General features: G+C 37.0%; 1 protein-coding gene across 1 annotated transcript; it reads left to right on the top strand.

Annotated features, from left to right (window-relative positions):
• The first annotated feature begins 17,213 nt into the window (after window positions 1-17,213).
• LOC133788539 (glycine-rich protein 2-like) lies at window positions 17,214-18,409 on the top strand. The gene has a single exon (XM_062226057.1). The coding sequence runs from the start codon at window positions 17,387-17,389 to the stop codon at window positions 18,011-18,013; it is 627 nt and encodes a 208-aa protein (XP_062082041.1). The 5' UTR covers window positions 17,214-17,386; the 3' UTR covers window positions 18,014-18,409.
• Window positions 18,410-20,995: the final 2,586 nt, after the last annotated feature.

Below are 20,995 nucleotides of genomic sequence, written 5' to 3'. Positions count from 1 at the left end.
ATGGATTTTATCACCCGGATTGATAGAATTCAAGGACCCGGAGGTTAGGGTTATGGCTTGAAGTTATTTATTGGATTAGAATCTGATGGATGGACATTGTTAATGCATTGTGACTAGGGTTTCGGCGAGGCTCACGTTAGAGGACTGTGCTTGGGGCATCGGTGCTCAGAAAGCTCGGAACTCAGGTAAGAAAACCCTTGTTCCCATAGAGCTTGTGTGCAGGGCTGAGCCCAATGTGTTTGAATGGAATTGATATGCAGGGCCGAGCCCAATATGCTAGAACTGCAGGGCGTAGCCCTTTAACTGTTTATGCTGGAATTCTGTACTTGCTTGTTATATTATGCGTGTTTTTTTATGAGTGAACGGCAAGAGTCGGGAACGGTGTAGACTAAGAACGGAGAAGGGCCGAGAACGGCGTTGGGCACGTGGAGTGCACGGTCGAGAACGGTAAAGGGTCGGGGGAGCCGTTGAGCACGTAGAGCGCGAGCTGCTAGGGCGGGTCCCTAAAAGGATACCTGGGATATCCTTATGGCGTGGTCCGCGAACCCAGGGTTTGGTAAACGCCTGGGACGGCTAGGCTGTATATGTTTAGCCATTGATGGCCTGTTTATATGCTTGATATATGTGTTTCATATGTTATGTGTTTGTGGGTTTTCTTGCTGGGCTTCGGCTCACAGATGCTCTGTGGTGTAGGTAAGGGTAAAGAGAAGAGCAACCATCCATGAGTACAGCAGGCGTGAGGCGGTATACATGTTCGGCCAGCCTGGCTGCCACGGCCAGAGATTTTGGGAGATGCATGAAAATAAACCTAGATTTTGTCGTTTAGTCGACTTGGTACAATTTTATATGTTGTAAATATTTCTAAACTGTATTTTGGGATCCTAAGTGTAAACTTTTATAACTTTCTATGGAAATTACTATTTCTCAAGTCTTTTCTTTGTTTATGGCTTAATTACACTATTTAACTTAAAACCTCGATTAGCGAGTTGAAAGCACGTTTTAAAACTCACTTGGTAACGGCTCTAAGGAAGTAGGGTGTTACATAACCTCATATCCATAAGCTAAGGAAAATGGGGTATGGCATGTTGCTGTGCGATGGGACGTTCTGTACGACCAGAGGACTTCGGGAAATTACTCTGGCCATGCCCCCTTTGCTTCTTCAGGTCTCTTCTTCAGAGTATCTTTTAGTGTCTTATAGGCTGCCTCGACCTGTCCGTTTGCCTGAGGGTGAGCAACTGAAGAAAACCTTTTGATAATTCCATGCTGTTCACAGAAATCTGTGAATAAGTCACTATCGAATTGTGTACCATTATCTGAGATAATTTTTCTTGGCAATCCATAGCGACACACAATGTTTTTAACCACGAAATCCAGCACTTTCTTGGTCGTTATGGTTGCAAGTGGCTCAGCTTTAGCCCATTTTGTGAAGTAATCGACGGCCACCACGACATACTTGACGCCGCCCTTTCCTGTGGGCAAAGATCCGATTAGGTCTATACCCCAAACTGCGAATGGCCACAGACTTTGCATCTGTTTTAGTTCATTAGGGGCCACTCGCAGAATTTTACAGAACCTCTGGCACTTGTTGCACCTCCGCACAAATTCCACCGAGTCTTCATTCATTGTTGGCCAGAAGTATCCTTGCCTTAGGATCTTTTTTGATAAGCTCTGCCCCCATCATGGTCTCCACAAAAGCCTTCGTGGACCTCTTTCATCAATTCTTTGGCCTTTTCCCTCGAAATACACCTGAGGAGTGGCATTGAGTATCCTATTCAATACAAGATTCCATCGACCATGATATACCTAGCAGCCTGCTGCCGAAGAGTCCTGGCTTTGTTTCTGTCTGCTGGTAACACACCCTCCGTCAGGTACTCCATGTAAGGTGCCATCCATGTATGCGCCGCTTGAATCACCAAAGAGGCCTCTTTTTCTTGGATGCTTGGCATAGATAGTCGCTTAACCAGAACTATGTCTAGGGTGTTAGCATCCTTGGCACTTGCCAACTTGGCCAAAGCATCAGCGTTTGAATTTTGGTCGCGATGTACTTGCTGGAGAGTGTACTTATCAAACTGCGCCAATAGATCCCTCGCTTTATTCAAGTAAGCGACCATTTTCAAGCCTCGGACCTGGTATTCTCCAATGATTTGATTGACCCCTAACTGAGAGTCACTGTAGAAATCAAGTGACTTTATGTGCATGTCTCTGGCTAGCCGTAATCCTACGAGCAATGCTTCATATTTAGCTTTGTTGTTTAAGCGATGAAGTCGAATCTAATTGCGCAGTGAAATCGATGCCCTTCAGGCGTTATCAAAATCACTCCGGCTCCAACGTGATGCTCATTAGTAGAGCCATCTGTAAACAACTTCCATGAGGGAGTTTGGCTTTGAGGTTCATGCTCTCTAGGCTGTTCTGGCTGCTTGCTATCTGGAAGTCCAGTGAGTTCTGCGACAAAATCGGCCAGAGCTTGTCCTTTTATTGCTGCTAGTGGTGAATAAGAGATATCAAACTGCCCCAGTTCAACTGCCTATTTCAACAATTGGCCTGCAGCTTCTGGTTTCTACAGAACTTGCCGTAGGGGTTGGTCGGTCAAAACTGTGATTGGGTGAGCTTGGAAGTATGGCTGCAGTTTTCTGGAGGCTGAGATCAGGCAATAGGCTAATTTTTCAATAGGTGGATATCACAACTCTACTCATATTAGCCTTTTGCTTACATAATATACGGCCTTCTGCACGCCCTCTTCCTCTCTTATTAGAACAACGCTAGCAGTGTATTCCGTGATTGCCAAGTAGATGAACAAAGTTTCTTTATCAACCGGTTTTGATAGAATCGGTGGTTGCGACATGTGATTCTTTAAGGCTTGAAAAGCCTGTTCGCACTCCTCCGTTCTTTCGAATTTCTTGTTGCCTCTGAGTAGATTAAAAAATTGGACGCATTTGTCTGTCGATTTGGAAATAAATCTACTGAGAGCAGCAATTCTTCCGGTCAAGCTTTGAACATCTTTGATTTTTGTTGGCGATTTCATATCGACCAGGGCTTTGATCTTCTCGAGATTGGCCTCAATTCCTCCTGAGTTTACTATAAATCTCAGGAATTTCCCTGATCCAACGCCGAAGGAACACTTGAGGGGATTCAGCTTCATCTGATATTTGTTCAAGACTTTGAAGCATTCTTGCAAGTCCCCTATATGTCCTTCTGCCTTCTTTGACTTAACCAGCATGTCGTTGACGTATACCTCCATGTTTGTTCCGATCAGCTCCTTGAACATATGATTGACTAGTCGCTGGTAAGTCGCACCAGCATTTTTCAAAATGAAGGGCATTACTTTGTAACCGTAGAGCTTTGTATCGATCCGAAAGCTAGTGTGATCCTCATCAGGGGGATGCATACTGATTTGATTGTACCCGGAGTACACATCCATGAATGACAGGATCTCATGCCCCGTAGTGGCATCAACCAACTGGTCGATTCTAGGGAGTGGAAAACAATCTTTAGGGAAGACTTTATTAAGGTCTGTGAAATCCACGCATGTTCTCCACTTGCCATTCGACTTTGGAACCAGTACGAGATTAGAGACCCATGATGGATAAAATGCTACCCGGATGAATCCATTTTCCTTAAGCTTCTCGACCTCTTCCTTTAGAGCTCTTGATCTGTCTTTGTCGAGCAGTCTCCATTTCTGTTGCACTGGTGGAAAACTCTTATCTATGTTCAGGACATGGCTAATGACCGCAGGGTCTATTCCAACCATGTCATTATGCGACCAGGCAAAGACTTCCTGGCTAATGACCGCAGGGTCTATTCCAACATTTGAATTGCTTTTCGCAGGGGGAGTCATGCTATAATTTTTTTATCCTTGTTAATTTGTGATAATTTTCGCAGGGGGAGCAATCCATTGCTATTTTGCTATTTGCTCTAACCTGTCTTGTCTTGCAGGATCTTTTCAAAATAAACACTTAAAATATTCTTGTCTATCAAGTTGCCAAAGGGGGAGATTGTAAAATCCTTTTTTGGCTAAACTTTAATTTAGACAAAATATTTTAATTGTTTAAAGAAAAATCAGTAGCATATCTCCATATTGATTTTCGGTTTTATTGGCAATATTTTTCAGGTGGTTTTGTAATGTGAAAAGATCTTTAAGTGTGAATATATTTGTTGCCTTATTTATCTCAAATAATCAATTTTTGGTAAAAATATATTGTGCAAATATCTTGAGATTATTTTCAGGGATTATATGGGATTATGTCTATTCTGGAAATAAAAAAAGGTGTCAAAAATGAACATGGTCAAAAGAAATGACCATGTTCGTTCTGCCAGATAAAACTAATTACGTTGCTGAGTCATCAGTTTCCTTTTCTGTCGACACAGAATCCATCTGGCTGGCTGTTTTCCTAAATCAAAGGAATTCGCAAATTGATTTCAAAGATACCAGAATATGATGGCCTTGGACGATTTTCCTGCCTATAAATACCTTGCCAAGGCCTTTGGAATTTTCACCTCTTCCATTTTGAATATTTGTAAACGTTACGTTAATTTGACGAGTGTGTTTATTTGTAGAGATTAAGTTTGTTCACCTTAATCTTTGTGAGAGTGCTGAGTGTACTTGTGGATATCTATCTAGTTCATTGTAATCAGATAGTGTCTATTGTGAACGTGTTCATAAGGATCTTCGGGAAGGATTCGATCTAAGTCTCACTTCGGGAGGAAGTGTGCACTCGCTGTTCTTTGAAGGGAGTTCAAGAGAATCAGCCTTTCATCAAACCAGATTCGTAGAGAAGAGTACAACAAGATTGCGTCAATAGTTTAAGAGGGAGTCTTATATTGTTTAAGTCAATGCGTCAATAGTTTAAGAGGGAGTCTTTACTAATTGGTTTATTCTCTAGGCGTGGCCCCAAGGAGTAGGATATCCGAAAGGGTTTCTGAACCTTGTAAAAATTCGCTGTGTTCTTTAATTTTTGCACTGTCTATTTTTTGTATCGTGACAAGTTTTGATTCTGTCCCGACAGAACCGTTTTCTGTGTAAACAACTAATTACCATTCTGCATTTTAATTAATTCTTTGTTTAATTAATTTGGTAATTACTAAAAACAGAATTTCAATTGGTTTCAGAGTGGGTCACTAAACTCTTAGTGCGATCTTGTATTTTTCCGTTTGTTTTGTGCCTTGTGAAATGTCTTTCTTTGCAGAAGGTGGATCTATAACTCGTCCTCCTTTTTTGAATGATTCCAACTATCCTTATTGGAAGGTTAGGATGAGAGCCTTTATTAAATCATAAGAAGAAAAGGCATGGAGATCAATCTTAACCGGTTGGACACCCCCGTCTGAATCTGATGATGTCACAAAGGTAAAATCTGAAATTAACTGGACTGATGCTGAAGATAAATTATCCAGTTATAACAACAAAGCTTTGCATGCTATCTTTAATGGCGTTGGTGAAGGTCACATAAAATTAATATCTTCGTGTGAATCTGCCAAAGATGCTTGGGAAATCCTTCAAACTCAATTTGAAAGAACTGCTGATGTAAAACTTTCTAGGCTTGTTATGTTAACTACTAGATTTGAAAATCTTAGAATGACAGAGACTGAGTCTCTCACAGAATTCTATGAAAAATTGTCTGATATAGCTAATGAATATTTTGCTTTGGGAGAAAAATTGGAAAATAATGTGTTAGTTCGAAAAATTGTTAGAGTGCTTCCTGACATGTTTCAAACAAAGCTCACAGCAATTGAAGAAGCCAAAGATCTCGACACAATGAAAGTAGAGGAATTGATGGGTTCATTGCGAACGTTTGAACTCAATCAACAAATTCGCCAAAAGGAAAATCCAAGTGCTCCCAAAGAAAAATCACTTGCCCTCAAATCATCAAAAATAAAAGAGTCTGAAGAAAATGATGGTGAAGACGAAATGGCTTTGTTGACCAAAATTTTTCAAAAATACATGAAAAAGATTGGTAACAAAAAATCCTCGTTCAAATCTTCCAAAGGTAATCAATTTTCTAGACCTTTTGACAATAACAATAATAGAGGCGTGCAATGCAGGGAATGTGAAGGATTTGGTCACATTCAATCTGAATGTGCTAACACACTGAAGAAAAATAAAAAGGTAATGGCAGCTACTTGGAGTGATCAGGACTCTGAAAGTAGTGATGAGGAAGATAACTTGAATCTTGCCTTAACCTCTGTTGTTTCTGCATTAACACTAAATTTGCAGGATAATAAAAGGGTTGTTTGTCAAAACAATACTGTACAGGAAGATAATTCAGATTTGAATCTAGTGAGTCTGATCTAGACGAGGATTCTCTGAAAGAATCATACAAAGATATGTATGATCAATGGTTAAGGGTTTGTTCTGATAATCGCTTAATGGCAAGCAATAATAAATTCTTACAGGAAAAGAATGATGATCTTGTAAACACTGTGAAGAATCTTGAAGAAAAAATTATTGCAAAAGATTGTGAAATTAAGCGATTGGCCAATGAAATTAATCACATGATTAAAGGTGTTAAAATGCTTAATCCAAATTCCAGGATTTTGGATGATGTTATTGATGCAGGTCAAAAAGCTGGTAATTTTTCTGGATTGGGATCTGATGGTTTTAAATCAAAAGGAAAAACCATTTTTGTGAAATCTGGAATACATTTTGTTGCATCTGATAACTTTTCTGCAGGTACATCTCACACAGTTGACTCGACAAAAAGCAAATCTGTTAAACAGACCAATGTTCTCAAAAGAGCCAACACATATCGGTTCATTCCAATATGTCATTTCTGTGGAGAGAAAGGACACATCCGGCCCAAATGTGTTACTATGATGAATGTTTTCAAAAACAATTATTTAAATCATTATAGTAAAACAAAACATGTTGTCAGAATATCCTTCAAAATATGTTTGGGTTGAAAAAGCAAGAAAAACTTGTCTTGCTGCTTTTACTTGTCATAAATCCCGTGCTTCTAATTCTTGGTATTTTGATAGTGGATGCTCTAGACATATGACAGGTGATGCAAATATACTCACCAATTTCAAATCTATGAAATGTGGTGGAGTAACCTTTGGTGATGGTATGTCAGGTAATATTCTTGGAAAAGGTACTCTGAGTCTTGATGGTTTACCAAAATTGAGAAATGTTTTACTTGTTGAAGGACTTAAGGCTAATTTAATTAGTATAAGTCAAATTTGTGATCAAGGCTTCACAGTAAATTTTTCTTGCGATGATTGCAATGTTGTTGATCAAAATGGCTTGAGTATATTGAAAGGATATAGATCCATTGATAACTGCTATACTCTTTCGCCATCTCTCACATGTCACTCGGCTATAAGTAATACCACTCATTTATGGCATAAGAAACTAGGTCATATAAATTTCAAAAGTTTGAAAAAAATTGCAAGTGCAGGATTAGTTCGTGGTTTACCCAAGTTGGGTAGAGAATCTGTAGGTAAATGTGAACCATGTCAGTTGGGGAAACAATTAAAAAACTCCCACACAACTGTCACGGGAATCAATACTTCAAAAGTTCTTGAACTTTTGCACATGGATCTTATGGGTCCCATTCAAGTTGAAAGTATCAATGGAGAAAGCTATATTTTTGTGTGTGTTGATGATTTTTCACGTTTTACTTGGGTTGACTTCTTAAGGGAAAAATCAGACACGTTTGATGCCTTCAAAAAACTGTGCATTAAATTGAGAGTTGAAAAAGATTGCAATATAGGCAAGATTGTGAGAATTAGAAGTGATCATGGTAAAGAATTTGAGAATACTGTTTATGATGATTTTTGTAAATCTCTAGGAATCTCTCATGAGTTCTCAGCTCCCAAGACTCCAGAACAAAATAGGGTTGTTGAGAGAAAAAATAGAACCTTGCAGGAGATGGCCAGAGTAATGCTAAACAGTAAAAAACTCTCCAAACAATTGTGGGCAGAAGCAATTTTCACTACTTGCTACACAATCAATCGAGTTTTTCTTAGGCCAGGTACTTTCAAAACTCCCTACGAAATTTGGAAAGGTAAAAAGCCCAATGTAAGTTATTTTCATGTTTTTGGATGCATATGCTATATTCTCAAAGATTGTGAGAATATTGGAAAATTTGATTCAAAAAGTGATATAGGAGTGTTTCTTGGATATTCTATGAATAGTAGAGCTTATCGTGTTTTTAACATGAGAACTCAAACTGTAATGGAATCATCCAATGTTGTTGTTGATGATTTAAAATATTTTTCTGAATATTCCAATGAAGAAGAAATTGACAGGTTTATTGCAGAAACCTCTCAGACAGAATCTCCTACGGTGAAAAAAGATGATGTTGTGCCCTCTCATACCGAATCTGTTACAACAGAAGCTGAATCTGTTCCAACATCGTCCGATCGATCAACAAAGGAAAGGCCAGAAATCATCACAGATTCAATACAGAGAGAACCTTCTGCCAGAATAAAAAAGAATCATCCTTCAGATCTCATTCTTGGTGATATTGAAGAAAGCATGGTAACAAGAAAAAGGTATGTGAATTTGGTTCAATTCGTTTGCTTTACATCCAGCTTTGAACCAAAAAATGTAAAAGAAGCACTGAATGATGAGTCATGGATAAAAGCAATGCAAGAAGAATTGGAAAAATTCACAAGAAATGAGGTATGGACTCTTGTTCCTAGGCCAAATCATACAAATGTTATTGGTACCAAATGGATTTTCAAAAATAAAACTGATGAATTTGGTACAATAATAAGAAATAAAGCTAGGCTAGTTGCACAGGGGTATACTCAAATTGAAGGAGTTGATTTTGATGAAACTTTTGCCCCCGTCGCAAGACTTGAGTCAATAAGATTGCTATTGGTTGTTGCCTGTGTTGTTGGATTCAAACTTTTTCAAATGGATGTCAAATCTGCATTTTTAAATGGAAATTTGAATGAGGAAGCATTTGTTGAACAACCAAAAGGATTCGAAGATCCACATAATCCTAATCATGTTTTTCAACTTAAAAAGGCTCTCTATGGTTTGAAACAAGCTCCTAGAGCTTGGTATGAAAGATTGACTCAATTCCTTGTTTCAAATGGGTATAAAAGAGGAGGAGTAGATAAAACTCTTTTCATCAAAAATGTTGATTATGATATTGTCATTGCTCAAATCTATGTTGATGATATTGTTTTTGGCTCTACTTCTAACACTTTAGTGCAGGAATTTGTCAAACAAATGACGAATGAGTTTGAAATGAGTATGGTAGGTGAGTTAACCTATTTTCTAGGTTTGCAAGTCAAGCAGTCACAAGATGGAACTTTCATCTCTCAAAGTAAGTATGCAAAAAATTTGGTCAAGAAATTTGGGATGGAGTCTGCCAAACACGCCAAAACACCAATGGGAACCACAGTCAAACTAACCAAGGATGAAAATGGTGTTAAAGTTGATCCAACCTTGTACAGAAGCATGATTGGAAGTCTTCTGTATCTCACAGCCAGTCGTCTTGCTATAAGCTACAGTGTGGGGGTATGTGCTCGATATCAAGGAGATCCTATGGAATCACATGTGACAGTTGTAAAGCGAATCATCCGTTATGTAAATGGTACTCAGGAATATGGAATTTGGTACTCAAAGGAAACAAACTCTAACCTTGTTTGCTTTAGTGATGCTGATTGGGCAGGAAATGCAGATGACCGAAAGAGTACAAGTGGGGGATGTTTTTATCTGGGAAACAATCTGGTTTCTTGGCATAGCAAGAAACAAAATTCAATCTCTCTGTCTACTACTGAGGCCGAGTACATAGTTGCAGGAAGCTGTTGTACGCATCTATTGTGGATGAAACAAATGATGACAGATTATGGGTTTGATCTTAAAACTTTGACTATTTTCTGTGATAACACTAGTGCTATTAATATCTCAAAAAATCCTGTCCATCACTCTCGCACTAAACACATTGACATTTGTCATCATTTTATTAGGGAACTCGTTGAAAATAAAACTTTGATCTTAGAATATATTGAGACTGACAAACAGATTGCAGATATTTTTACAAAAGCCCTTGATACAGTCAGGTTTGATTCCCTCAGGAAATCCTTGGGGGTTTGCCCCAATTAAATTAGTTTGTGTTGTACCTTATCCCTGTGCTTGAAAAAGTTGTGTGATGTCTCCTTGTCCTTGCTCACCGAAAAAGTCTCAATCATTTTGTCAAAATATATTTTTACTTTAGGTTAGAAATTATAGTTAATATATTTCATGCTATTTTTCTTTAAAATAAAATTCAAAAAACAAATAGTCCCTCCAATTAATATTTCTTCAATTCAATCTGTGTTTTTGTGTGTGAGCTTTTGTTCCTCGAAAAGTATTTCAAGCTCCATCTTAGAATAGAACTACCTACACTGTTGTGTAAATTGCTTAACCTTAAGTAAGTTGGAACTATGTAACTAACAATTATGTAGAAGATACTCTACCACTGTTAAAAACAAGCCTTCAGTGTAGTGTGAAAGCGTCTAATTTGGTTACTCATTGAGAAAAAGACTAATAATTACCACATAGGGCAATGTCCCTGAAAAAGGCTAAAAATTGCCATATAGGGCAATGATCTCTGTTTTCACAATCACACACAAATGCTTGAGATACACTGTTGGGCAAAATTTGTAAGTCTCATACACACTGATTGATTTGAGTAAAATATTTTTTTGTGATTGGAATAAATGTTTTGTGATATCTTATTTTGAAAAATAAAAGCATGATTTATATTAAATATATTTTCTAAACCTTGTAGTAAAAATGTGTTTTGATATAATGATTGTTTCTTTCTCCACATGCAAGGGCACGAAGACATTGGGCACTAATCAAAATGGGATATTTTTTTTTTGGTACATTCGGTTCTACTACTTAATATAATATAATAAAAAAAAGGAAGAAATAAATAATAATATATATAATTATTTAATAATATATATTTCTTTTTTAGGGAAATCAAATCTGAGTGTGTCAAAAAGGGTATGTTGTATCTTGATTGCTTTTGTCCTTGTCTCATATTTTATTAAGATCAAAAGTTTCTTTTTTTTTTTGGCTTGTTTCCCAATTTGTGTCGTGTGCTATTGTTGGCAGTTATTATTGAGATATTTGGTGTGTACTTTCCAAAAGTGTTTATCCTTTTTAATTGTCAAATAAAGGAATTAAAGATCAAATCCCTACCTTTTTTCTGTCTTTATATTCGGATTTCCTTGGACCCAATACTTCAACCGTCTCCTTTTTTCTCCTTTTTGGTTCTTTGTTTTCCCTTGGCAGTTTTTCTCTCATTCTCGTGCAACAATGGTGAGAACCAGAGGAAGTGGCTCTCGGTCTGTCAAGTCAGTGGCTGGTTCGTTGACTGCATCTCCATCCCTCACCAAGAAGAAAGCTCGGAAGAGTACTTTGTCTCATCCCATCCACATTGATGGTTCTATCACCATGAGCAAAGCCGTGGTCATTCCAGACCTTGAAGCCCCTAAAGTTTCGACTGAACTCCCTACATCGGCGGCTCCGCTCGCCTCTGTCCCAGGGTCCTCCAAAAGGGGCCGAGCATCTCCATCAGAGGATGTCTCTGATCATGGTCGTGATCCTGCCAAAGCCCATTCTGATTCCTCAGAGTCACCTGATGTGCTTGCACCCAAGAAGAAAAGCAAGGGTTGGTTCCAGGTCTCTTCTTCTCAAAAATCTCCTCGTTCTAAAGGGACTGATCCTTCTGATTCCACGCCGAAGGCTTCATCTCCCGTGGGTTCCACTCCTCGTTCCAAGTTTAGGCCAAAGGTAAAGAAAATTCCTCCACCTCGTTCTTCTTCTGAAGCTGACCCTTCTTCAAATTGTGTACCCTCTGATGAAGATCCTCTTCAAGACGATCCCTCTCTTGAGGAAAATGTTGGCTCTGGAGACGAATCTGACCCATCAGAGGACCCTCCTATTTCACCAAAGGGCAAGAAATCTGTGAAAATTCCTGAGATTCGCACCAAGTCTCCTTTGGGTCCCAAAGTCTCTCTAGGTTCTTCCTTTAAGGCTCACTCTCTGAATTTTTGTTTCAATGACAATGAGAAAAATATGAAGCACTATGTGCATCGTGATTTTATCTGTGAGAAATTTTTTTCATTCTCGGCCCATAGAGTGTTTGGAGTCATAAAAAATGTTGAGGATCGGGGGTGGTTAGGTTCTTTAACCGGGCTGGATGGTTCTGTTCCTAGATTTGTTTAAGAATTCTTTGCCAATCTCAATGATGATCTGTTTGATAGGAAGTCTTTTATGTTTGGACAAGTTTATGTCCGAGGGAATTGATATTTGTTCAATGCTGCTGAAATTGCCAAGGTTCTTAATTTGCTTCTTTCTGTTGATAATGTTGCTGTGGAGTTTAACAAAGATAAAGTGCTTTCGGAGTTGGTGGGACAAAATATGGTTTGGGAACCTCACTCAGTTCTCAAAGTAACCGATCTTACTCATTACTATGCTGTGCTTCACAAATTTGCCACCTCCAATTGGATTCCCACTACTCATACCTCCACCATTACCTTTGACACGACCTTCTTTCTGTACAAAGTCAGAACTGGTCTCCAAGTTGATCTTGCCTCTCTCATTTTTGACCAGATCACTGCCTTAGGGAATGCTAAAAAGAAAGGTCAATATTTGGTGTTTCCCCATTTGATCTACAAGTTGCTTGATTCTCAAAAGCCTCTTCGCTTGGAATATGAGATCTTGACTCCTCCTAGTGCCGGAGCAGACTACAAACTCAAGAAGGAACCATCATCTGTTAAAGCAACTAAAGGGATTGCTCTCAAGGCTGGCGATGCTGATTCTGTTGCTGCTGAACTCGCTGGTGTCAAGGCCACCCTGGAATCTGTTCAAACAGAAGTGATCAGCCTCAAGAGTTGTCTCTCAACCATGGTGTCTCACTTTGCAGCCGGTCCTTCCATCTGAGTCCATTTAGTTTTATTTTGCTCTTTTCTTTTTTTAATAAATTGTAAAAGAACGCTTTTCTTTGTGTCTTTTTTGGTTACTCCTTTGGCTTCTTGCTAGACAACAAGGGGGAGTAATGTGGTTCATTTTGGTTAGTTTATCCTATTTTAAACTATTGGTTCCTGTTACATTTGAATTTCTTTTCGCAGGGGGAGTCATGCTATAATTTTTTGATCCTTGTTAATTTGTGATAATTTTCGTAGGGGGAGCAATCCATTGCTATTTTGCTATTTGCTCTAACCTGTCTTGTCTTGCAGGATCTTTTCAAAATAAACACTTAAAATATTCTTGTCTATCAAGTTGCCAAAGGGGGAGATTGTAAAATCATTTTTTGGCTAAACTTTAATTTAGACAAAATATTTTAATTGTTTAAAGAAAAATCAGTAGCATATCTCCATATTGATTTTCAGTTTTATTGGCAATATTTTCTGCTGGTTTTGTAATGTGAAAAGATCTTTAAGTGTGAATATATTTGTTGCCTTATTTATCTCAAATAATCAATTTTTGGTAAAAATATATTGTGCAAATATCTTGAGATTATTTTCAGGGATTATATGAGATTATGTCTATTCTGGAAATAAAGAAGGTGTCAAAAATGAACATGGTCAAAAGAAATGACCATGTTCGTTCTGCCAGATAAAACTGATTACGTTGCTGACTCATCAGTTTCCTTTTCTGTCGACACAGAATACATATGGCTGGCTGTTTTCCTAAATTAAAGGAATTCGCAAATTGATTTCAAAGATATCAGAATATGATGACCTTGGACGATTTTCCTGCCTATAAATACCTTGCCAAGGCCTTTGGAATTTTCACCTCTTCCATTTTGAATATTTGTAGACGTTATGTTATTTTGAAGAGTGTGTTTATTTGTAGAGATTAAGTTTGTTCACCTTAATCTTTGTGAGAGTGCTGAGTGTACTTGTGGATATCTATCTAGTTCATTGTAATCAGATAGTGTCTATTGTGAACGTGTTCATAAGGATCTTCGGGAGAGGATTCGATCTAAGTCTCACTTCGGGAGGAAGTGTGCACTCGCTGTTCTTTGAAGGGAGTTCAAGAGAATCAGCGTTTCATCAAACCAGATTCGTAGAGAAGAGTACAACAAGATTGCGTCAATAGTTTAAGAGGGAGTCTTATATTGTTTAAGTCAATGCTTTTGTACACTTTGTTTCTTTACTAATTGGTTTATTCTCTGGGCGTGGCCCCAAGGAGTAGGATATCTGAAAGGGTTTCTGAACCTTGTAAAAATTCGCTGTGTTCTTTAATTTTTGCACTGTCTATTTTTTGTATCGTGACAAGTTTTGATTCTGTCCCGACATAACCGTTTTCTGTGTAAACAACTAATTACCATTCTGCATTTTAATTAATTCTTTGTTTAATTAATCTGGTAATTACTAAAAACAGAATTTCATCAAGTAATGAAATGTACATTCAATTCAATAGAGAAAATTGGAATGTGAAGCAACAAACAAATATTCCAATTAAAGTGAAGTGTGACAAAATATAAAAAAAATGACTATAAACACAAGTCATTATATTTTTGTCAAAATATATTTCTCTCAAATACTATTGGATTCAATTTCACACTATAAGATTCAAATTACTTTCATAAAGACATCATGTCTCAAGTAATTTTGAATTTTGTTTCACAATTCTTATCAAAATGAAATTGTAATTCAAGTTGTCTCCAAACTTATTCAATGAGATTAAAAATGAGTTTCAATTAAATAAAAAATCAAAGTCTCCAAAGAATACAAATATACAAAAATCAATGAATTATGTTTGACTTGATTCCTCCAAATGATACGTATGCAACCTAATTGCTAAGGTTATGTACAATTACAAACTTCCCAAGTTTCTCAATGAGGTCATTCACCTCAAACATTCCAAACGAGGCCATTCACAAAATCCCAAGTGACGTCATTCACCTCAACCCCCCACCTCAAATGGTAAGAATTTCAAAGTGAGTTATCTCTTCACAAAATTCTCAAATATACAAAAATCTTTTAACTACGTTTGACTTGATTCCTCTTAAGGATACGTTTGACTTCATTCACCTCAACCTAATTGCTAATGTTAGGTACAGTCACAAACTCCCTAAGTTTCTCAATGAGGTCATTCCCCTCAAACTTCCCAAATAAGGTCATTCACCTCAAAAATACCAAGTGGGGTCATTCACCTCAAACCTCTACCTCGAATGGGGAGAATTTCCAAGTGAGTTAATTTTTCACAAAATTCTCAAAGATATAAAAAGTTTTGAACTACGTTGGACTTAATTCATTCAAAAGATACGTAGGCAACCTAATTGTTAATGTTAGGTACAATCACAAACTCCCCAAGTTTTCAATGAGGTCATTCACCTCAAACTTCCCAAACGAGATCATTCACCTCAAAAATCCCAGGTGAGGTCATTCACCCCAATCCCCCACCTCAAATGGTAAGAGTTTCAAAGTGAGTTAATTATTCACAAAATTATCCAATATACAAAAATCTTTGAACTACGTTTGACTTGATTCATTTAAAGGATACGTATGCAACTTAGTCGCTAAATCTAAGTGCAATCACAAATTCCAAAATTCCTAAATATCAAACACAACTCTCAAAATTCCATAAAACGTTATTCACCTCGGAATTTTTCCTAACTTTCAAACATCAAATAATTCCATGATATGGTCATCTTCCGGAATTTCATAAATTTTTAAAATTATCGTGGATTTCTAAATGATCATTTACCATAATTATTCCACTCATTTTCTAAAATATTATATTCAGAACTACAAGTGTATTTAGGCAGCTCAATCAACCAAATTTACTAAGTTTTGCTACAATTCCAAATTCACTCAAATTTTCTCCAAAATTACACAAGTAATTAATCTCATCGTAATTGGAATTTAAAGGTGTTCCTTTTCACAAAATGATAGTAATTAAAAAGTTATTCTTATAATCTTGAATGGATCGAATTCAAATTAATAAACTCTAATGCTATAAAATTGGCATATGTGAAATTTTGTTGTGCATTAATTTTAATATTTTAAAATTGAAATTTTTGCCTAACAATTGGTTAGCAATATCCCATAAATTTTATCAAATTAAAATATGTGGAACCAGATATTGGATTGTACTAATAGCAATATGTCACCTACTTATAGTGTTGGGTATGACGGGTGCCCTTTAGTTAGGGGTGGCAATTCGGGTCACGACACGAAAATAAATGAGTTTGGGTGACACGTTTAATAATCGTGTCGTTTCGTGTTTGAGTTTTTAACACGTTTAATAATCGTGTCGTGTTCGTGTTTACCTTAATCGTATCGTGTCATAATCGTGTTGACCCGTTTAATAATCGTGTCGTGTCATAATCGTATCAGACACAATAACACGAATAATTTTCATAGGTTTTATGATTTTTTTTCATATAGTTATGATTAATCGTGTTATCGTGTCGTGTCGTGTTGTGTTGATCCGTTTAATAATCGTGTTGTTTTCATGTTCGTATTTTTGATACGTTTAATAATCATGTCGTGTTCGTGTTTACCTTAATTGCATTGTGTTATAATCGTGTCAACACGAATCTGACACATTTACACAACTTGTGAGCCCTACCCTTAGCCATATACAAGTTTTCAATTTGTAACCTACAATAAATTTTGACTTTGAATTGAAAATTTTGAAAAATAGAAAGAGATTATAATACTGGTCGATCGACATACTAATTATATTGTTGAGAGGAAAAACATCCAAGATAAAGTAATGTATAAAGTGTAAAGGTTTGTACATGATTTAAGGGTAATTAAGTGCATAAAAAGGTGTAATTTAAGTGCAACTACCAAAAGTAAGTAGTGCCTGCCGTTTCTTTTGGCTTAACATTAAAAACTACTACTACTACGTCTAAACAATATAAATATATACATGTTTGTATTTTTTAAATTGATAGTTCATGCAATAAACAAAAATTAAATAAAAATTTTTAAAAATATTTTGACCAATCTTATACCAGTCCGAGTCAAACTACGAGTGTGTAAATCAAGATGAAACCCCAGCCACTGGATTAACATCAAGCACAACCAACCGTCGTTTTGGTTCCCAAAAAAATTAAAAAATAAAAAAACCTAAAAAAAAAAAAGAAAAGAAAAAGGAATAGAATCTGGGGCCCATAATAAGGCCCACTAAAAATGGTAAAACAATTAAACAAAATCTGAAATTAATTGTATTAAATATTTATTACTGATTAAAGCCTATTTAAGTTTTAATTATTTTTGGGTATAAAATGGTACCAGGACAGACCAAGTTCTACCCATAAAGCCAAAACACAGTCTCTCTCATCAAACCATTAGTCAGTAGTGAGAGAAAGGGAAGTTAGAGAGAGAGAGAAAGAGAGAGGCTTACTAGGCGGTGTGTGGGTCTGTTGGCTTGGTAGGTTAGGTTTAGGGTTTTGTGGGTTTGGTGAACAGAGAACACAATATGGGGAGCGAAAGATTGAACGGGACGGTCAAGTGGTTCAGCGATCAGAAGGGCTATGGCTTCATAACCCCTTCCGATGGCAGCGAGGACTTGTTTGTTCACCAGTCTGCGATCCGATCCGACGGTTTCCGAAGCCTCGCTGACGGAGAGACCGTAGAGTTTCAGATCGAGACCGAGAATAATCGTACCAAGGCCGTCGATGTCACTGGCCCTAACGAGGGACCCGTTCAGGGAACCCGCGGAGGCGGGGGTGGTTCTGGAGGCGGAGGCGGCGGTAGAGGATCTCGCGGCGGAGGCGGCGGTTATGGCGGAGGTGGTGGATACGGTGGCGGTGGAGGCTACGGTGGTGGTGGTGGTGGCTACGGTGGTGGTGGTAGAGGTAGTAGAGGCGGTGGTGATGGAGGCTATGGCGGAAGTGGAGGCGGTGGTGGTGGCGCTTGTTTTAAGTGCGGTGAAAGTGGTCACATGGCCAGAGATTGCTTCCAGGGAGGTAGCGGTGGAGGCGGCGGCGGAGGAAGGTATGGCGGTGGTGGCAGCAGCGGAGGAGGCGGCGGTGGCGGTGGAAACTGCTTCAACTGTGGTGGTTCCGGACATTTCGCGAGGGAGTGCCCTAACAACCCTCGTTGAGTGTAAAAGAAAAATGCTTAGCATTTAAATTTGCTTTTGGGAGTTTTTTTTTTAATTTATTTTTAAATTTAAAAGTTGATGGTTTGGTGACTCTTTTGTTCTTAGGGTGTTTGGAACAATGCTTTCTTCTCTCTTACCTTTTTCTCTCTTATGGGTTTATCTCTGGACCTGTAATTTTTTTGTGTTAGTGTTGGGTTTGGTCCTTGATAGGGAGTTATGATCTAATCTTTCTCGGAATTGTTGGTATTTTCTTGTTACTGTTATCCAAACTAGTAATGTATGTCTTGGCTTTTCTTATGGGCAGCACCGTATATGTTCACTGAGCTACTTACCCTTTTGCTCTGTTTTCAAAGTGTGTATACACATCATTAATATATGCCGGTGTTTATTAGTCAACTAATCTTGCTTTTTCTTTAGTAAGTTGTATAAAATACTGTTCTTTACTTTATTTTGATTTGTTAGTATGAGATTCTCGTTGAAATAACACTGGGATATGTTCTTCTTGTGAGGAAGTAGTGGCGTTGATTTGTCTATGCCTCCCTAGGTCTATTAGCTATTATTGGCTTATAGGAGAAAAAAATAAAGTGAACTGTGGCCCTCTCTGTGAAATGGGTAATTAATTACTCTTGTAGACTATATCAGAATTTGTCGTGAAATCAATGCCTTTGAGCTCTGATCTTTCTTTTTCATTGCCAAGTGTTATGGGTCTCTCAGTCTAGCTTTCTTTTTCTCTGATGTGAAAATAGGGTGGAAAGATGTGTGCTTTACTGGTGATTTGGCCAATTTTTAATAATTCTTCTCTATGTTCCCAATTATATCTTCTTGTTTTTAACCACTATTTGCTTTGGTTGCGTACAATGGTTTAAAGGTGGATTTATGCCATTTTGGTTCGATTTTATGCCAATTTGGACCCGGGTCCTTCCATTGCAGCAACAAAAAGTTCAACGCTATCAATCCATATCTAATACCCAAATAAAAAAAAATGAATTAACAATTTAATTTTGTAAATCTTAATTATGAGAAAAAGTTGTCTCAAGCAAAAGCATACCATCATTGAAATGAAATTGTGGTTTCATGAGGAAAAGTTCAAAATGTGACCCAAGAATTTTAGAAACTAAATTCCAAGCACCCTTAAATGAGCAAAGATGCTACACTATGGACCACATTAACAAAATCAGATTTAAAATCACAAGTTTGAAAATCACATATCCTTGACGTTGAGAGACCCACATTGGAACCATCATCTCCGATGTTGTCTTCCTCCTCCCATGTTGTCCTTGACCTTGTCCTCCATGTAGACTCTTTCCTTGTCGTCATCTCCTATAGCCCCATCTCATTGGCCACTCCCGAAACGCAACTCGTTGCTCGCCCATAGCCCTAATCTGAACCCTCATTCTTCTTGTTGCGCTTCAACGTTTAACGCCCAGCTCGCCTCGCTGTGCTTCTCCGACTACCTCCACCACTTGTGCTGGTTTTTCATTTAAGAGTTTTTAACTTTAGGTTATTTGATATTTTAGCTTTTATATTTTGGTTTTGTGTATACTAAAAGTTATTAAAGATGTTTTAGATCTTAGTTTTAAATTAATTATTTATAATTTAAAAAATTTAAAGTTAGTCAATAAAAATTAGAATTGATGCATTTTGAGTTATATTTTAAAATATTTTGAACAAAATTTAGTTAATGGTATAAATAATATAAAAAATAAATGTATGTTCGTAGTAATGGAGAATTATTTTATTCAACTATCAAAATCAGGAAATCTCCCAAGTCAACTATCAACATAAATTGTAGATTGTATTTACATTTACTTCTTTGATTTTCTTGGTTGTATACTTCTATAGTGAAATCATATTACTTTGTACAAATAAGAGTCCATCCCCATTAAAAAAAAATATGCGAGATTACTCTTCATCTATCATTATATAAATATTTTATATTTTAGTTTGAGGTATTCTGAGTAGCTTCATAACGACATTGTAAGTCAAGCAATACTGTTTATGATTTGAGGTTTAAAGGATTCGAAGTTCAAATAGTAATTCTATGTGAATACTAGAAAAAGAAGAATATTGTTTTATCGTACAAAATTACTATCCAATCGTACAAGTAGAAGTTATTTGGCGAATAAGTAACCACGTATTTCATTTTATTTTGAACCATCTGTCGTTGTTTTTCTTTTCTCATATCTTCAACTTACCTAACTCAGGTCAAGGTCAAGGAAGGCCTGAAAAGCCCTTTAAAGTTATCAACTACCAGTGGTCGTGGTTGGGTTTGGAGCTGGTTTTGACCTTGGGCTCCACTAATTGAGATAGCCATGGGCCTTACCCCTGCAACTATGTGTTGTACAAAGCATGTTAGGTACTTCTATGTTGGAAGGTTACTTGGCAGGCTTGTTAGATTGCACGGCACCAACTTAATAATAAGAGATTCAAAAAATAAAATAACAATTAACATTTACTAAAAATAACTTATAAAGAATTGTAAATTAATAATAGTTTTAAAACTGTAAAAAAATAAAAAATTCATAATATCATTGCACATGGGGATGAATGAGGTGTAAAGTGAGCTCGTTGGTGTGATGTTTACCGTACGCAAATTGAGTGACCAAGAAATTATGAGCAAGAGAATGATAAATGATAAAATACAATAATTTTTAAGTGGTTTGGTCATAAAAAAGATCTGCCTCCACATATTTTACATAGTGGAATTTACATAAATGTTTTACCACTATGAATTTTTTCTGTGTTTCTTATACATGGGTATGAGTTAATTATATGAGATTAAATTTTCAATATTTTTGTATTACTTTCAAATAATGTCATTTTTTAGTTTGTAATTTTTTTAGGGCAACTTTGTCATTTCAACCAAATTTATGGGGTGTTGGTGGTTTATTTATTTTTTTACTATTTTATTGGACAATATCACATGTGTGGTTTGAGTCTTTTTTCAAACTACAATTGCATATCGTATGACCTTAAATTGCA

Source organism: Humulus lupulus, chromosome 1, assembly GCF_963169125.1.
Source record: "Humulus lupulus chromosome 1, drHumLupu1.1, whole genome shotgun sequence".
Taxonomy (NCBI): Eukaryota; Viridiplantae; Streptophyta; class Magnoliopsida; order Rosales; family Cannabaceae; genus Humulus; species Humulus lupulus.
Note: the sequence above shows the minus strand (reverse complement) of the source record. Positions and strands in the feature narration are given on the sequence as shown.